The sequence below is a fragment of the Papaver somniferum genome, chromosome 5 (genome assembly GCF_003573695.1).
Source record: "Papaver somniferum cultivar HN1 chromosome 5, ASM357369v1, whole genome shotgun sequence".
NCBI classification, from domain to species: Eukaryota; Viridiplantae; Streptophyta; class Magnoliopsida; order Ranunculales; family Papaveraceae; genus Papaver; species Papaver somniferum.
This window is the reverse complement of record NC_039362.1, coordinates 104335266-104350428: the sequence shown is the minus strand read 5'-3', so window position 1 is coordinate 104350428 and position 15163 is coordinate 104335266. Positions and strand designations below refer to the sequence as shown.

The following is a 15163-nucleotide window of genomic DNA, read 5'->3' as shown; positions in this document are numbered from 1 at the left end:
CTAAGACACTACAGGGAAACCAATATTCTACTAATAAAACCACCTAAACATATACCAACCACCATAAATGTAATGTTCAAGGTATAGGACTCCACTGGACAACTTTAACTAAACAACAATTAAGCTTGCAAGAGTTAAACAAACAGTAGAAACATAATAAATAAAAAACAATCAAGAAACACAAATCAATCAGCTAACAAATCATGACATAAAACAACTGACAGATTCATATAATGTTGCTTGCATAAACTTAATCAAAATATCTGAAACACAATATCCAAAAGTAATAGTGCTCTCAAATAAAATCTAAATCTTTTAGATTAAACTACTAAAAATAAAGATCTAATGAAAAACTTGGGTTCAATCTAAAAATCACCTCCGAAGAAGGAAACCCTAGATCCCAAATTGTTTCTCTAAGCAGTAAGAACAACAGCACCACCAGCTTGCTTAATCTTCTTTTCAGCAGTCTTAGAAATCAACTTAGCCTTAACAACAATAGGTTGATTCTCAGGTAGAACACCTTTCCCTAAAACCTTGAAGTATCCAAACTGAGTAACATCAATAACAGGTGCTTTATCACTTGATGCTTTATCTTTCACTTCTTGTGGTACCATTGACCATAGCTTGTCGATGTTGACGATTGGACAATGGAACTTGTTCCTTAGTTTATGAAAATAACGCATACCAACCTTTCCAAAGTAACCAGGATGATACTTATCGAACAGGATTCTATGGTGATGCATACCTCCAGCATTACCACGACCACCAGGATGCTTTCGATGTTTCCCTACACGTCCATGACCTGCTGATACATGACCTCTCTTCTTCCTGTTCTTCTTCAAATGGGTTGTCATTTTTGCGACCGCGTCTCTCTCTTTCTCAGATTCAGAAAACGAAAGAAACTAGGGTTTTGATTTGTGGAAGAAGAGGGCTTTTATAAGTGGTTATGTTTGCTAGGGTTTTTTGTTTTTCTAAGTTCCGGTTTTGTCCCTGCTATTCCAAGCATATTTTTGGAATAGAGTTTGGAACGACTACGAGCCGAACCAATTTTCAGTCTTCAGCCATCTTCCGGTTCTCGGTTCTCGGCTTCCAGATTTGGTTCCAGACTGATGAGTCGGGTTTATTTGTACCATGAATCGGGGTAAGAGATGTAATATTTGTACCATGAATCGGGGTCAGAGATTTTGTAAAAGAGTTCAATCAATCCTGGTGCAAATGACATTTGATCCCAAATCTCAAGCTCATGGTGTGGCCGCCTGTAAGCTTCACGGGCATTATAGGTTAACACTTGCACAACATAACTTCTCTTTCTTTTAACATGGTTCGCCTTTTTAGCGTAAGTTAAAGTCGAAACTATTGTGCCGTGCTAAGGTGGGACTTGGGAGATAAATTAGATACACATAAGGCCTTAAACTTGAGTGTATAATTGATAGAGTATTGCAAATGCTACCGGCCCAAGCCTTGACTTTTGTCATTTCGGAAACTTGGCAGAGAATTGATTCAGTTTGTGCTGAACATGAATCACTTGTTTCAAGGTAGTGCTGATAATGACACGTTTGAACCATAGGCATGAGTTATGCAATGTAGTTGACCGGCCAATGTAGTTGCACATAGGCATGAGTTATGCAACCCCATGGCCGGGCCATGGGCAGGAACTGAAAAGAAAGGAGCGGAAAAAGGAGATATCTATTCATGGCTTGAACACAACAACATTTGAAACATGAACACAATTTCCTATTAAAACAAATACAGTGAGGGCTTAAGTATGAGCGGACATGGAAGTCAACGAATACAATTTGAAATCTCCATGGCATGAAATAATAATATAATATACAACATTTGAAACATTTATTTTCTGTAAAAAAGAACAATATAATAATGAGAGCTTAAATATGTGCAGAAGTGAAATGCTTGCGGTTGGTCCTGAAGCTGAGATTGGTGAGATATAATGCATCACATGCATGCATCTGAATTCTGCACTGTCTGTATATGCACATTGGTGAACACGGTCCAGGGGGGGAGTACTATCTTTTGCGGCTTACCTGTGCATGATGAGAGCAACTCCTACCAAGCTCACCCAAACAGCTACGAAAGCCCATAAAGTTCGGTTATTTTCCCATCCAGATGGGGAAGGCGAAACCATAAAATCACCAAGATAGTCCTTGTTAGAAGGAAGCTGATTGGTTGTTCCACCACTAGGGATTGGAGGCTGATCTTTGTACTTGTCACTCCAGGTTCCCGCATAACTGAAAAAAACAATCCACGCGTTCTTGTTAGTTTGATCAACTTTAACAGAATATCCTGGGAACACATAAGCTCCATAGATGAAAATATTGGAGCTTCGCTGTGTGTGTGATCAGAGCCAAAGTAATAACCGGAGGAGTCTGTTCAAAGCGCTAGTTAAGGTGAAAGACCTGATCTTGTATTTGAGGCTTGAGAGTGACACCTCGCAGGAAAATGGTAATAGGGTGAACCTCTCTTGGGTTTAAGTTTTATTCATTTTCTAACTTCAAGACCAGCAGTGAACCTAATGTTGAGCACTCTGTTGAAGGTTCACGAGTTTGGTGGACAAATCAAAAACTCTAATTTCTCGGTAATGAATGAAATATGAAATAAGAGGTTTCGTTTTTGTCTAGAACTCAAACCAAGGCATTATAACGTTCCAATATGAATCAAGAGGTTTCATTTTTGTTTAGAACTCAAACCAAGGCATTATAATGTTCCCTACACTTCTAAAAGTTGGTATCTTGCCATATGTTACACATTCACTCACATGTTAGGTGATAAGTCCTATACTAAATGATCTATATGCCATATCTGTGAATGGTCTGCTGGCAAGAATACACTAGAAAATATTCGGTTAACCCCGAGTAGAGTAAAATAAGATGCCTTACATGTACCAAAAAGATGGTGTTGTGAATATTTGAAGCAGGCAAGGGGGATATTACATATATAAACATTTGCTAGAATATTCCATAATGCAATTTCAACAGAAAATTTCCTTAGTATGATGTAGCAGTGTTTCAGGTAGTTCACTTTTTGTTCTCCTTTGGTTTGCTAATTCTAAAGCTCGGGACAATAGAACCCCCAGCAACCATTGGCTGATAAGTCCTATACTAAATGATCTATAATGAATTCCTGAACACTTTCTATTAGCCAAAGCACTATCAAAGAGACAAAGGATAAGTTTGATTTGTTTCTCATGGACACTAATGAGAATAATAGGATAATTGAGGAAAGCCCAAATTTACCTGTCGTAACTGGAACCAATTAATGGAATCGTAACCATCTCATCCTTCGAAATTTTAAGTTTAGGTGCCTGTAAGATGTAGCGAAGCTCCTTAGCTTGCCGTCGAATACTAACACTTGGGTGTTTCCTCTCTAACTGCTGATAAAGAGCAATACAATCTGCATGACGGTTGTTCGCTTCATAAGCCATAGCAAGCCATATTTGTATCTGAAGACCAAAATTTTAACATCCATTTTTGAGTCAAGTACTACAGCTGTATCTTAATGAAACACGATTGGAACAGTGGGTAATTCGACAATAGTATCTCGTATATACGAAACGAACCTCACCGCCAAACATAGTGGGTCTTGGAATGATTGTTAATGCACCTTCTAGGAACTCAACTGCTCGACCATACATTCCTCTGCTGTAAGCCTTCTGTCCCAACTCAAACATCAATGTCGCTGTTTTCTTTCGCTCAGCTTGCTCTTTCGCCACCTAATCTCCACCATTGGGGGAAAAAATAACCAGATCACATACAGAAACTAATCGAGGTCCTAAAGAAACAAAAAACAAAATGCTAGTGTTCTACCAAAATAATCTAATGCCTAGACAAAACAGCATATGCACTGAGCATCCATGACCCATTCACTTACCCATGCACACACTATCTCAGTCTTACACCAGATTGTGAGACTGCCTTGGATGAGGTTGGTAACATGGGCTCACTAGACAAAAGCAAGGTTGTAATTGAACCCCAAATTATATCTATTTTTATTTTTATTTGGCTTCTTTCCACGATTGAATGAATTCTGGTATACTACTAGTTTGACTGATGGTGTTAAATTAATGATGTAATTGAAAGACTATTATTCGAATACATCAGGTTTTCAAGATCCGAGGTGACTGTGCAGTGAATAACCTAGGCGACAGCTGATGTATCTAATCTAATTTCCAGTTAGACACTAAATACAAAACCCTAAATTCAAGCTCAATAAAATTATTACAATAAAATTTGAAAATTCTTCGGAAAAATAAGATTGAAGTTAAGAAATTAAACCTTTTCGAGCTCTTTTCGAACTCTCATCCTCTTCCTTTCTTCAGTGTCTTCATCGTCCCCTCCAAACTCATCTTCATCTTCATCACCACCATCATCACCGTCGTCAACTCTATTCTGTAATTCTTCTGCTTTTCTCTCTAATTCCTTCAACTCTTCCAACTCTTTAACTCTTTTTCTCATTTGCTCTTCCCAACTTTCAAAATCCTCATCACCTTCGTCTTCTCCATTAAATTCAGAATCAAAATCCATAGAAGAATTAGATTTTGAATTTATAATTCCTTTTTTATTATTAACACCGTATAAGAAATTCCTAATTTCAGCTTTATCATGACGAGAAGATTCGGATTTTGTAGAAAGAGAAACGTTGTTAATGATTTGAGAATAATAATCTTTTTTCAAGATTACGTCCAGTATTGCTAACCGGGTTCTACGATCTGGTAATCCTGTTCGGATCGAGATTGTATCGACCAGTAGTGTAAGGTTTCCGACTAGAACCGCCATGGTCGACTGTTGGTGAGCGAAGGGGAAGAGAAAATGGAGCGAGAGAATCTACTTCACGCAGAGTTTTCTCCCGCCACTCAGATATTTTGTGGACTAGAAATAAGTGAAGAAGACGAAAATAGCCCAACGAATCTGCTGAATCTTTACTCTTTCCCACTTGCGACTGGTCTAGACCGGCGACTACTTTAGCTATGTTCAAAATCAAATACATGGGTAATATTGTCAAGATGATTAATGTAGAGACGTGACGCTACCCGAGGATGTTGTTAGAGGATTGAGTCACGAAATCAAACGGCTGCTTTTCGTGAAATTTGTATTTTGCACTTGGTTGTATTTTGCACTTGGTTAAGGTATCTGCAATGGTGGTGCAAGATACACTGTGCAAAGCGTGTGATAGGACATCCAGTGAGGTGCTTAATACTTAATGAAACGTTCCTAATTTGTCCTAATCTAGGACGACGAAGATTTGATAAACTTACTTGCAGTTCTTCAATGAAGATGAGCCTATGAGATTTTCATTCAATAACTTCTTAGTTTTCTCTCACAAGGAAGGGAAAAACTATTAATAGTGCCGCTAAAATAATAAACTGCTAATACTAAATCTAGCCAGTAATAACATTGAACTCGAGAAACTACCAAAAATATAAAAGTAACATCAATTTTCCAAATTTTCCTTAGCAAACTCAAATAAGACAAAGAGTAGGTTAGTCTTTAACCCCTTCTCGTAATGAAGTTGCACATGATGGAGATTCTACTATGAATCTAAAAGAGTGGGTTGGTCATTGGCTATTTTCCAATGCCTTCAAAGATAAGGCCACATGTGTGTTCTCAATTGCTTGGAGTTTATGGAAGGATAGATGTTCTTTAGTTTTTGTTGGAAAATCAAACATAATTTTCATATCAAAGGAAAAATCCCTTGTCTGGTACTTAATGGAGTTGGGTTTTAAGTTAATTGGATTTGGCCCAATGAAAGTTTGGTCCGGTCAGTTAGTGTATCTCCAATTTGGAAACCGAAAGAACTGTTACCAGAAACATGAAAGGACGTAGCCTTTCGTAAGAAACCATTGAAAAAACTCTATGAAGCATCGCGATGCTTCAGTGAAGAGGTACCAGTGTAATCTATAAATACCCTGCACACTTAGATTAAATTTGAATCAATTAGAAACCTAATTATCATTGTACTGCTTTCTAAAATCATCTTTAAGTTTGTGTTAAAGAGAGAGTTCATCACTTTAAGTTTGGTTTGCCGTTTTTCGAAGTTTGGAGTGCTACTACGTCGAGAAGAAAGTCGTTGTATCCTGGGAGACAGACATCGATAATCCGTAAGCATAAGTGCGGGGTGAATCTGTCTTAACGCTAGAGGATATAATCCTTACCTCCACTTTGGTTTCTTCTAATTGGGTTTGCATATCTCTTCTTCTATGTTTGTTTTATTACAGTTTATACAGAAGATTGCCAACAATCTTAAGACAGAGTATTTTATTGTCTTGTGTATACTGTCATACAATTTATTTGATTTCTTTTCGTGTTCGAACTTATACTAATAAACTTAGTTTGTTTAGTTTGTAACTACAGGTCAGCAGAAACTTGGTTCAATTTGGTACAGGTTACGTTTAACGCTACCGGTCAAACTCTAATCTTGTTGGATTATGGTTTGATAAACTAATCATATTATTTTGCAGAATCCAAAATTGAATTTCTTCTACTGTACCTTTTAAGTTTCGTCTTTGGTATATGATTAGGCGTCAGACTATATGCAAGTTTCTGTAGTAGGTGTTCGTCAAATTTGCAAGTACTTAAATTGACGCAATTGTTGATAATAAAGACAGGTTGAATTTGATTAGTGAATTGCAGACTTGATTAGAAATTCACTCGGGATTTCGTTTAATTGTATCCTTTTCCAGGGTTGATCACGGTAACTGTCATGTGAACGTGAACGCGCTGAACGAGTTTAATACGGATGTCAATGGCATCATTCATTAGCTTTGATGATTCAAAACTATGATACAACGTCATCAATTGTCATTGTCTGGGCAGATCCCTTGTTGATTATCATTCACAGAAATTCGTAAGTACTCTATGCGTTTTTCGATTTTGTTTCTTTTATTTTTATCTTATTAATTTGGAAAATACGCGAGAAGCAGTCGAGAGAATGCAAACTGCGAGTGATAGTCTCTCCACTATACACTTCTCTTCCATATCGATTGGAATGATTGTTAGGAATTTCTCCACTTGAATCCGTTAGTCTGAAAGAATGCAGCATTGCATCGTTCTATATGTCTGGATTTGATTTGTCAAATCTCAGAAGGTTTCCGAATTTATATCCTTTCGCGGCTAAGCTGACATGAATAAGAGAAACCTATAATGACATTTTATATTGATCAATATTTTGGAGTACTATCCGACTGTGAGTACATATAAGAGGTTAAGGAATCAAGACTGTGAGCAGTCACAATTCTTGAAGAGGCGGACTGTAAATGTCAACCATTTGCCCGAAATTCTGAGAGATGTGTCTTTCCATCGAAAGGCTAATGATCTTGGTACAAGGTGGAAAAGTCGCAAGGAAGTTTTGTCCAAACGTCGTAATCAACAGTCGGAATAATTGAAATTCAAATATGATCCATGTTCGTTGGAAAACATGATACACCATGACCGTCCAAAAGTTTGGTTCAAACTTGAATTTTCCCCTTGAAAAAAGGTTGTGGCAACCTGGTGTGAAGAGATACCTGTCTCTAATAGCCAGTAACTACTAAAGTTTCTGAGGGAGAAACAGAAGTGGAGCGAAATTAATTTCTCTACTAAATTTGGTTTCAACATCTTGGGAAATTGTTGCGATCAACGATAGAAAAATAAATAAATGAAAGTGTATCTCTGGGCTGTTTCATTGGGTTCGGGGGTTATTAATTCAAGTTTGGTTGTGTGCAGACTTGGGATATATCCTCTCGGATACGAAAGTACGGTTTTACAGTAGGTCGGACTGTCTGTAGTCTCGGTACATAACATATTAAAATGTCAAGTATTGTTGTTTAGGAGATGCCTACGTACATTCTCTCCTAAATGTGGGGGTTCCGACTACCTTGGTCTTTAGATCAAACGATTTCTTAATCGCTTGTGACCGGTTACACTGGGGTGATTGGAATTTGGATTTGCCCCATTCATACGGAAAACGAGTATATGAATGAATAATTCCTATACCTTTGACTTGTGTTTGTACTGTATTTTTGGTGTTTTATAAAATACCATCTTGTAGCATTATCTTTTCTAAGAGAAAGGAAATTCCAGTGTTGGCAAAGGTCAGTGACTTCGGCATTTCAAATTTCAAGATGAAATCTGAATAGCCGCGACTCTTCACAATCTGTAATGATCGGACACAAACATGCTCTCTTGTGGAAACCTATAGTATTAGACACGGCAGTATGTTTTGTGTATGACGATGATAGAAATTGAGATGTATCTCCCTTACTGGAAAGAAATTTGGAATACAATTTACCCTTTGACTTTAAAATGTCAATTCGAAGGTATATAATTGAAAGAGATTAATATTAGGATGAATCTCATGGCAAAGAACTGGAATCTCTTGGATGGGAAGCATTATTTATGCTTTTTGAAGTCAGAACATTTATATCCTCCATGAACGTTCAAGTAAATATCTGGATGGACTATGTTCTAAAAGGTGAATCCAAACAAAGGCACAAAAGTCATCTTTGTCCACTAACTCTGTGAAGTGTTGTAATTCGTTATGGTTTGTGTGAATACTAGTCAATGGGTATATCGAGGTTTTCCAAGAAACAAACGTACGGATATCTTAACTGTTCAAAACTTATTTTGAACTTTGGTTTGGCTTTTTTTTTTTTTGCTAGGTCAAAATGGTTTATTAAAGCAAAAAACGTAATTAAAATAATTACAAAGTGGGAGGCCTCCATAAACCAAAGGGGAGAAAAAATAACATCAAAAAATTACTAGAAACCCATAAAATAAGCTCCTAAACTCAAATAACTAACAAGAAAGAAGAAAAATAGGAACTTAACATCGTTTGCGCCCCTTTCTCACCTTAAAATTCTTCTTCTTAGGTTGGAGACCAGGAAGGATTTCCTCCAAAACATCAGGGTCTCCATAAAACTCATTATATTCATCATCATAAATATCATCATATTCATCTTCATCCGAAGCATAATTACCACCAGGAACAAGCTTAATAGGAGTTTGAGGTTTTTTCTTCTCTCTTTCCGTCCTTTGTTGCCTTAAAGCTTCTAATCTATCAAGAAAAGCTTTCTTCTTTTCTACATCAACAGTTTCAGTTGAGCTCTCAACTAAATCTGTAGCCTTTGAAACATTGTTATTCTTGTTTTCATTGTGATCACTAATCGTACCCCATTCAGTAGAATTTTTAACTTCAACTGCCATATTAGCAGCAAGCAATTCAGCCTCTTCCTCATCTAAATCTTCAACAATACTTTGCTGAACTTCCTCCAAATTAGCACCCTCAACGTCATCTCTAAAACCCAATTCTGAACTTAATACTTCATATGTATTTTTCCTAACTTTTTCAGAAGATTCAAGTAAAGCATCAGTTAGAGGCGTAAAAGAAAATTTTGTACCTTTCACTGGCGTCCAATCCTCATTAGATGCCTTAGTAAACTAACTTGTTTTCCAAATCAGACTTGGAAACGGACTTCTTGTTGGTCACGTTTTGCAAAGTCACGGACGTCTCTTCCAAATTAGCCCCAGACTTATTTTCCAAATTAGACACGGTTTCAAAATTTTGCTTGGACTTGATTTCAGAATTCTGGTTTTGCACGGACTTGCCTCCACAAACGTTAGTTGTACCAATCTTGTTCCCGGACATACCAGCTTCAACAGGCTTAGTCACAGCTCCTTTACGTGCAGCAATAGCTTCCTTAGCTGCAATCACGCTTTTGCACTTGATTAACCTGAATTGAGCCTCACGGAATTCTTTTGAAGAGATAGCAAGCTCATTCCCCAACTGTTCATTGCTAGATTGAACTGTAGCCTCAATTCTGTTATCATTAGTAACTCCAATAGTACTTGAATCTGAAACACAAAGTATAGTTTCCTGATTTGCATGAGCTGCATGGGCTATTGCAGTCTTGTGCTTCTCAAAATCTTGTTCAATTTGATTAGTATTACCATCCACACCCACACTAACTTCTGGTAAAACAACTTTAGATTTGATTTGCCATCTCTTACCAGCATTAGGATCATAACTACCCTTAAAAGTCTTCTCTCCCACGACTACTTGTTGTTGTTTCTCTTTGTTCCCATCAATTTTAGTCGACTTCTTCTTGCATTCAGCATCCGCATGACCAATAATATTACACTTTGGACAGAACTTTGGATATTTTTGAATATCAATATATTGCCAAAACTCTTTTCCACCTGAGGTTATATGAATTCTCTCTGGAATATGCTTAGCAAAATCAATATCAATTAAAACTGAAGCATAAAAACCATAATCAAGTTGTAAAGTTTTTTCATCCACCACAATTGGATTACCTAGAATCTTACCAATTGAAAGCAAAGACTTTTCAGTCCAAAGCTCAACCGGTAAATCTGGAAACATAACCCAAACAGCAGCATGTGAAGAACGTTGTTTGTTTGGGTTAAAACCTGGATACCAATCAATTAGCTTCAACAAGTGATTGTTAACAGTTGCAGCTGGACCATTTCGAATCTTCTCTTTATCTTCAGCACACGAAAGCATAACTATGAAGAAACCTTTAGCCATTGGAAGAAATTTAATCCGTTCAAGTTTCCATTGATCTAAAAGTTGTGTCTTAACTTCAGAAAACTTCAAACCCGTGAAGTCTAATCTAGCAATAAAACTATGTTGAAATCCGATGCAACCCTCTTGAAACAAATCCAAAGGGATTTCTAATGCAGGTTCACCTTCTTTAAGAGTTGGATTAGGTAACTTGGAAAGATCAACAGATGTTGGAATTAGGGTTTTCTTTCCTTTGAGAATATCAGCAAAAGAACCATGACTACCATTAAGATTTTTAATCCGTGATGTTGTAGGGATTGATGATTCAATCATCATAAACCAACCGTAGCTGATTTAGATGATCAAAACGTGAGAAAAATCAAAACCTAAACGTGAAAATCCCTGATGTTGAACTTTGATTTGGCACCGGTTGATGAGCATCACTGTGACGGACAGGAAAATTACGCCTTTGGCGCGTTTCCCCGCAGGTCGTAACTCCCCCGGTGCGCCATGAAGAAGCAACATTCCGGTCCTTCGGTCTAGGAAAATGCACGTCCATTTTCCCTTGCAAGCATGATCGTGGAGCATGATGCATCTAACTTAGCTTCCACGCCATTCCAACTTACCCTTGTTCTGCAAAGGTTTTATTAAGTAAACCAAAAACTTTCTTAAAACGGCAAAAAACGGCCTTTTGATGCCCTAAACGATGGAATATGGCTAAATTCTGGTGACCATGTGGATCAATAGATCGACATGTCTTGATCTTTGGGTTGTTTCCCATCAAAATGGACTCTTCTTGAGCTAAATTACAACACTCGGGTTTTTAGCCTATGTTGAACGCCTTGATAGGAAGTATGAGCATCCCAGGAATGGAATGCAACTAGCCTCATCAAGTATGGCCACAATCATCTCTTGCGTCGAGCTACCGAACCAGATGATATGAGAGGCCATAATGTCGCAATCATATCACAATTAGATGATATGAGCGACAACGTGCTGGACCGGCAATGCTGCAACTCATTGCGGCTGCCTACGTACCCTTCCCTACTCTAAAGGAATCAAGTGCAGATCGTAGTTCATCCTCGAAGGGACAGAAACTTAAACCAACTCGATTGCAAGGCCGTGGCCTAACAATAATGGTAATGGCCTGGTCCGTATAGGCCATTCCGTCAAGATGCACAATGATTATGCATCATCGGGTCTGCGATATGGCATAGTGATGCCTAAGCATCAAATTCCCTCTTTGAAAGGCTACACAACTATAAATGAGCCTTAGGCATCATTTATACTCTTCCGGCTAAGCTATGAAGCTTACTTGGTACATAGTCCGCATATGCACCTTCAACCAACTACCCCTCCCTATATATGTCTTAATGGAATTTCCGCAAGTATGGAAAGGGGACCAAATTGACAGGCCTGCTTCACTGTTCATCCGCAATGATTGTGTTACGTCGCAATGAGTGTGTTCATCCGCAATGATTGTGTTACTTCGCAATGATTGTGTTCATCCGTAATGATTGTGTTACTTCGCAATGATTGTGTTCAATGGAAATGATTGCGCAGCATTCGTACGGCCAGCCCTCTCTGGCCTGATGCACAATGATTGTGCGATATTAGCTCTAGGCCAATAGCTTCCATAATACGCAATGATTACGCTGCAATCTCGAGGCCACCTACCCAACTGGCTTAATGCATCACGATGATGCAACATTGGACTTTTGCCAATATGCCTACGCAATGTGCCTTCCTCGGCACCAAATATATCCCATGGCCAAATGCATCTCACTATACAAAGGAAGCTTTGGATGAAGCTTCATCACAAGCAAATGGCGCATCTTTTGGCATGCGTCATGCTAAAAACATGGGGTGTTACAATCACAACCAACTGGGATGAAGCATAATAAAAATTTCCAAATTTCAAATTATGTTCAAACCCCACTACAAGGCGGACATTAACAAAAATGTTGTTAATCAATGAAGAATTAAGACCTTCGAAAAGTACGATCATATTTCGAATCTTAGCGGTATGCCTCAGAATTGTGGGGGTGCATGTACACAAGAAGCTAATGCAATTAAAGACATATGATTCATGGTTGAATTATACAGGACTATCTATAGGTCAAGGAAGTGTTCATTGGCGTACCAAATAAATTGCATTAGAGCATGGTTGTGTGTGCTAAGCAAGTTACAGTAGCGTAACTCACTCACAAGCCATACATAGTGGTGAGATATCTGAGAGAAATTATTCTTGGAAATTTCTTATGTACGGTACATCTAGAAATGTTGGAACGATGTGAAAAATTGAATCTTTGAAGTTGGCAATTCAAAGTCATCACTAAGAAATTGTGTGTATGTTGTTAAAGAAATGCGGAATTATGGAACGGAAACGTTGATGATCATATCAATTATGGACTCGGGAACTTTGGACGCAAAGTTGGAGAGGATTTTGGAATTTGTTTAGGCATGTAGAAAGATATATTGTCCTTATCAAACAATATAATTATTTGTGAAAATACACATAGTTTGAGATTATGGTATGTGTCTATAAATAAATCGACGACATAGTACCATAAAGCAATTGCTCTCAAATGAGCGCATCTAAAAGAATTAGTTTTTGAGAATTGTATCAAGTCGACAAATGATACAATTTCAAGAGAGAGCTTATAATTGCATCATCGAGGAGAATGGGCTTAAAGCCTACATGTAACGAATCGTATTGAGGGAAACCCAACCTAGTTGATTGGAGATCCCAAGATCTAGGTTCAACGGGACAACAGAAATTAAGAACAATTCACAAGAAGTACTGGGGAACATAACTCTAGATATGTTTCTACCCATTCCTATAATGAAACAGTGCAGCATGTCACGTAGTTAAGGATAAGCATTGCTTTTAATGATTCCTAAGATTTGAAAATTTCCAAATAGGGTATGACAGGATACTCTTAATAGGAGATCACCTATATGAAGTGAGAAGTGTGGCTGCTTATGTGAGAACCTTTGATAGGCTAGGTTTATCTAAAATCACTTCATGAAGTCTGGGAATTGTTCAGGGCCGATACAAACACAACCATGAGAACCAACTTGGTGAGAAAATAAATTGTGTGATAGTTATTGTCTTGGTTTACACTTAAAAACTGACAGTTCAAAGCCTCAGGCACACTGGCCCAGTAGTAAACCCGATGGTTATTCACTAAGAAGGTTCAAGGCGAAATCTACCTATCCCCATGCAATTTATTTTCGTTTGAACTCTCTTTAGTGTTTCTATGCATTTTCCTTTGCATTGTTAGTCAAAGAATTTTCATTCATGTGGGGGATTGTTGGAAAATCAAACATAATTTTCATATGAATGGAAAAATCCCTTGTCTGGTACTTAATGGAGTTGGGTTTTAAGTTAATTGGATTTGGCCCAATTAAAGTTTGGTACGATCAATTAGGGTATCTCCAATTTGGAAACCAAAAGAACCATTACCAGAAACATGAAAGGACGTAGCCTTTCGTAAGAAACCATTGAAAAAACTCTATGAAGCATCGCGATGCTTCAGTGAAGAGGTACCGGTGTAATCTATAATACCCTGCACGCTTAAATTAGATTTGAATCAATTAGAAACCTAATTATCATTCTACTGCTTTCTAAAATCATCTTTAATTTTGTGTTAAAGAGAGAGTTCATCACTTTAAGTTTGGTTCGTCGTTTCTCGAAGTTTGGAATGATACTACGTCGAGAAGAAAGTCATTGTATCCTGGGAGACATACATCGATAATCTATAAGCACAAGTGCGGGGTGAATATGTCTTAAGGCTAAAGGATATAATCCTTGTCTCGACTTTGGTTTCTTCTAATTGGGTTTGCATATCTCTTCTTCTCTGTTTGTTTTATTACAGTTTATACACAAGATTGCCAACAGTTTTCCAGGGCAAAAATTTAAATCCTAGTACTATTGGGAGACTAGCTCTTAAACTTGTTGTTAGAGCACTGCTCGGTCGAAATCGCATGCGTTGCTATCTCAAGCATGTTTGTCAATATTAGTGATCAAAACTATATGTCTTGATTTATAGTTTACTTATGACTAAGTCTCGGTCTAGGATAGTTAAGTGTAGTTGAGCTCCAGACTCCATGGCGATCATCTTACGAAGACGAAGAACTACTCGAGGAATAAGTGGAACTTCATCCGACAAAAAGGTATGTGGAGACTTGAACTTATCTGTCACTCAAAAGTTTATTCTATCTCCTGCTCTTGAGACAAAGTCGTATAAGTATGATAGTTTTCATACATACACATTTGCTATTTCGAGCCGAGTTTACTCTCCTATCTTTTTCTCGAAATATGTATTGGTGAGATTTTTCTTTAACCATTTTCATCTTTACTCGTGACGAAACTCATGATGACGTTTCAATCTTGAAAATATCTTTGATGACGATAGTCCTGAATAACGATTATTATAACATTATAGAAGAATGTTTCAATGATTGAAATGTAGAGTTGAGATTACCAACTATGGATATAAGCATATATAGTGTGTTCGCACATTAGTGTATAAATCCATGTGCCGGAAACCAAGTGTGTGCATATGTGTGCATGCGGTATTGGTGAAGGAGACAGGTTGAGTACGCGTACCCGTACGCGTACCTGCGGAAGTTTTCGAACCGAAAA

At 37.7% G+C, this 15163-nt stretch overlaps 2 protein-coding genes across 2 annotated transcripts; both read right to left on the bottom strand.

The window, feature by feature from the left end:
- Window positions 1–208: 208 nt before the first annotated feature.
- On the bottom strand, window positions 209–910 carry LOC113282355 (60S ribosomal protein L27a-2). The gene has a single exon (XM_026531340.1). The coding sequence runs from the start codon at window positions 852–854 to the stop codon at window positions 414–416; it is 441 nt and encodes a 146-aa protein (XP_026387125.1). The 5' UTR covers window positions 855–910; the 3' UTR covers window positions 209–413.
- Window positions 911–1712: 802 nt separating this feature from the next.
- LOC113282354 lies at window positions 1713–4862 on the bottom strand. Its single transcript, XM_026531339.1, has 4 exons — window positions 4290–4862; window positions 3575–3727; window positions 3252–3457; window positions 1713–2246 (listed from the first exon to the last, which is right to left on the bottom strand). Exons 1-4 carry the CDS (start codon window positions 4788–4790, stop codon window positions 2039–2041), a joined length of 1068 nt encoding a protein of 355 aa, XP_026387124.1. The 5' UTR covers window positions 4791–4862; the 3' UTR covers window positions 1713–2038.
- Between the last annotated feature and the right edge of the window lie 10301 nt (window positions 4863–15163).

What these genes read in the sequence shown, in the direction of transcription:
- LOC113282355 (XM_026531340.1), bottom strand. Translation starts at nt 854, where the DNA reads ATGACAACCCATTTGAAGAAGAACAGGAAGAAGAGAGGTCATGTATCA.
- LOC113282354 (XM_026531339.1), bottom strand. Translation starts at nt 4,790, where the DNA reads ATGGCGGTTCTAGTCGGAAACCTTACACTACTGGTCGATACAATCTCG. An exon ending in TTCGAAAAGAGCTCGAAAAG is followed by an intron (nt 3,728 to 4,289) that starts GTTTAATTTCTT and finishes GGTGGAGATTAG; the next exon opens with GTGGCGAAAGAGCAAGCTGA. An exon ending in CCACTATGTTTGGCGGTGAG is followed by an intron (nt 3,458 to 3,574) that starts GTTCGTTTCGTA and finishes TTTGGTCTTCAG; the next exon opens with ATACAAATATGGCTTGCTAT.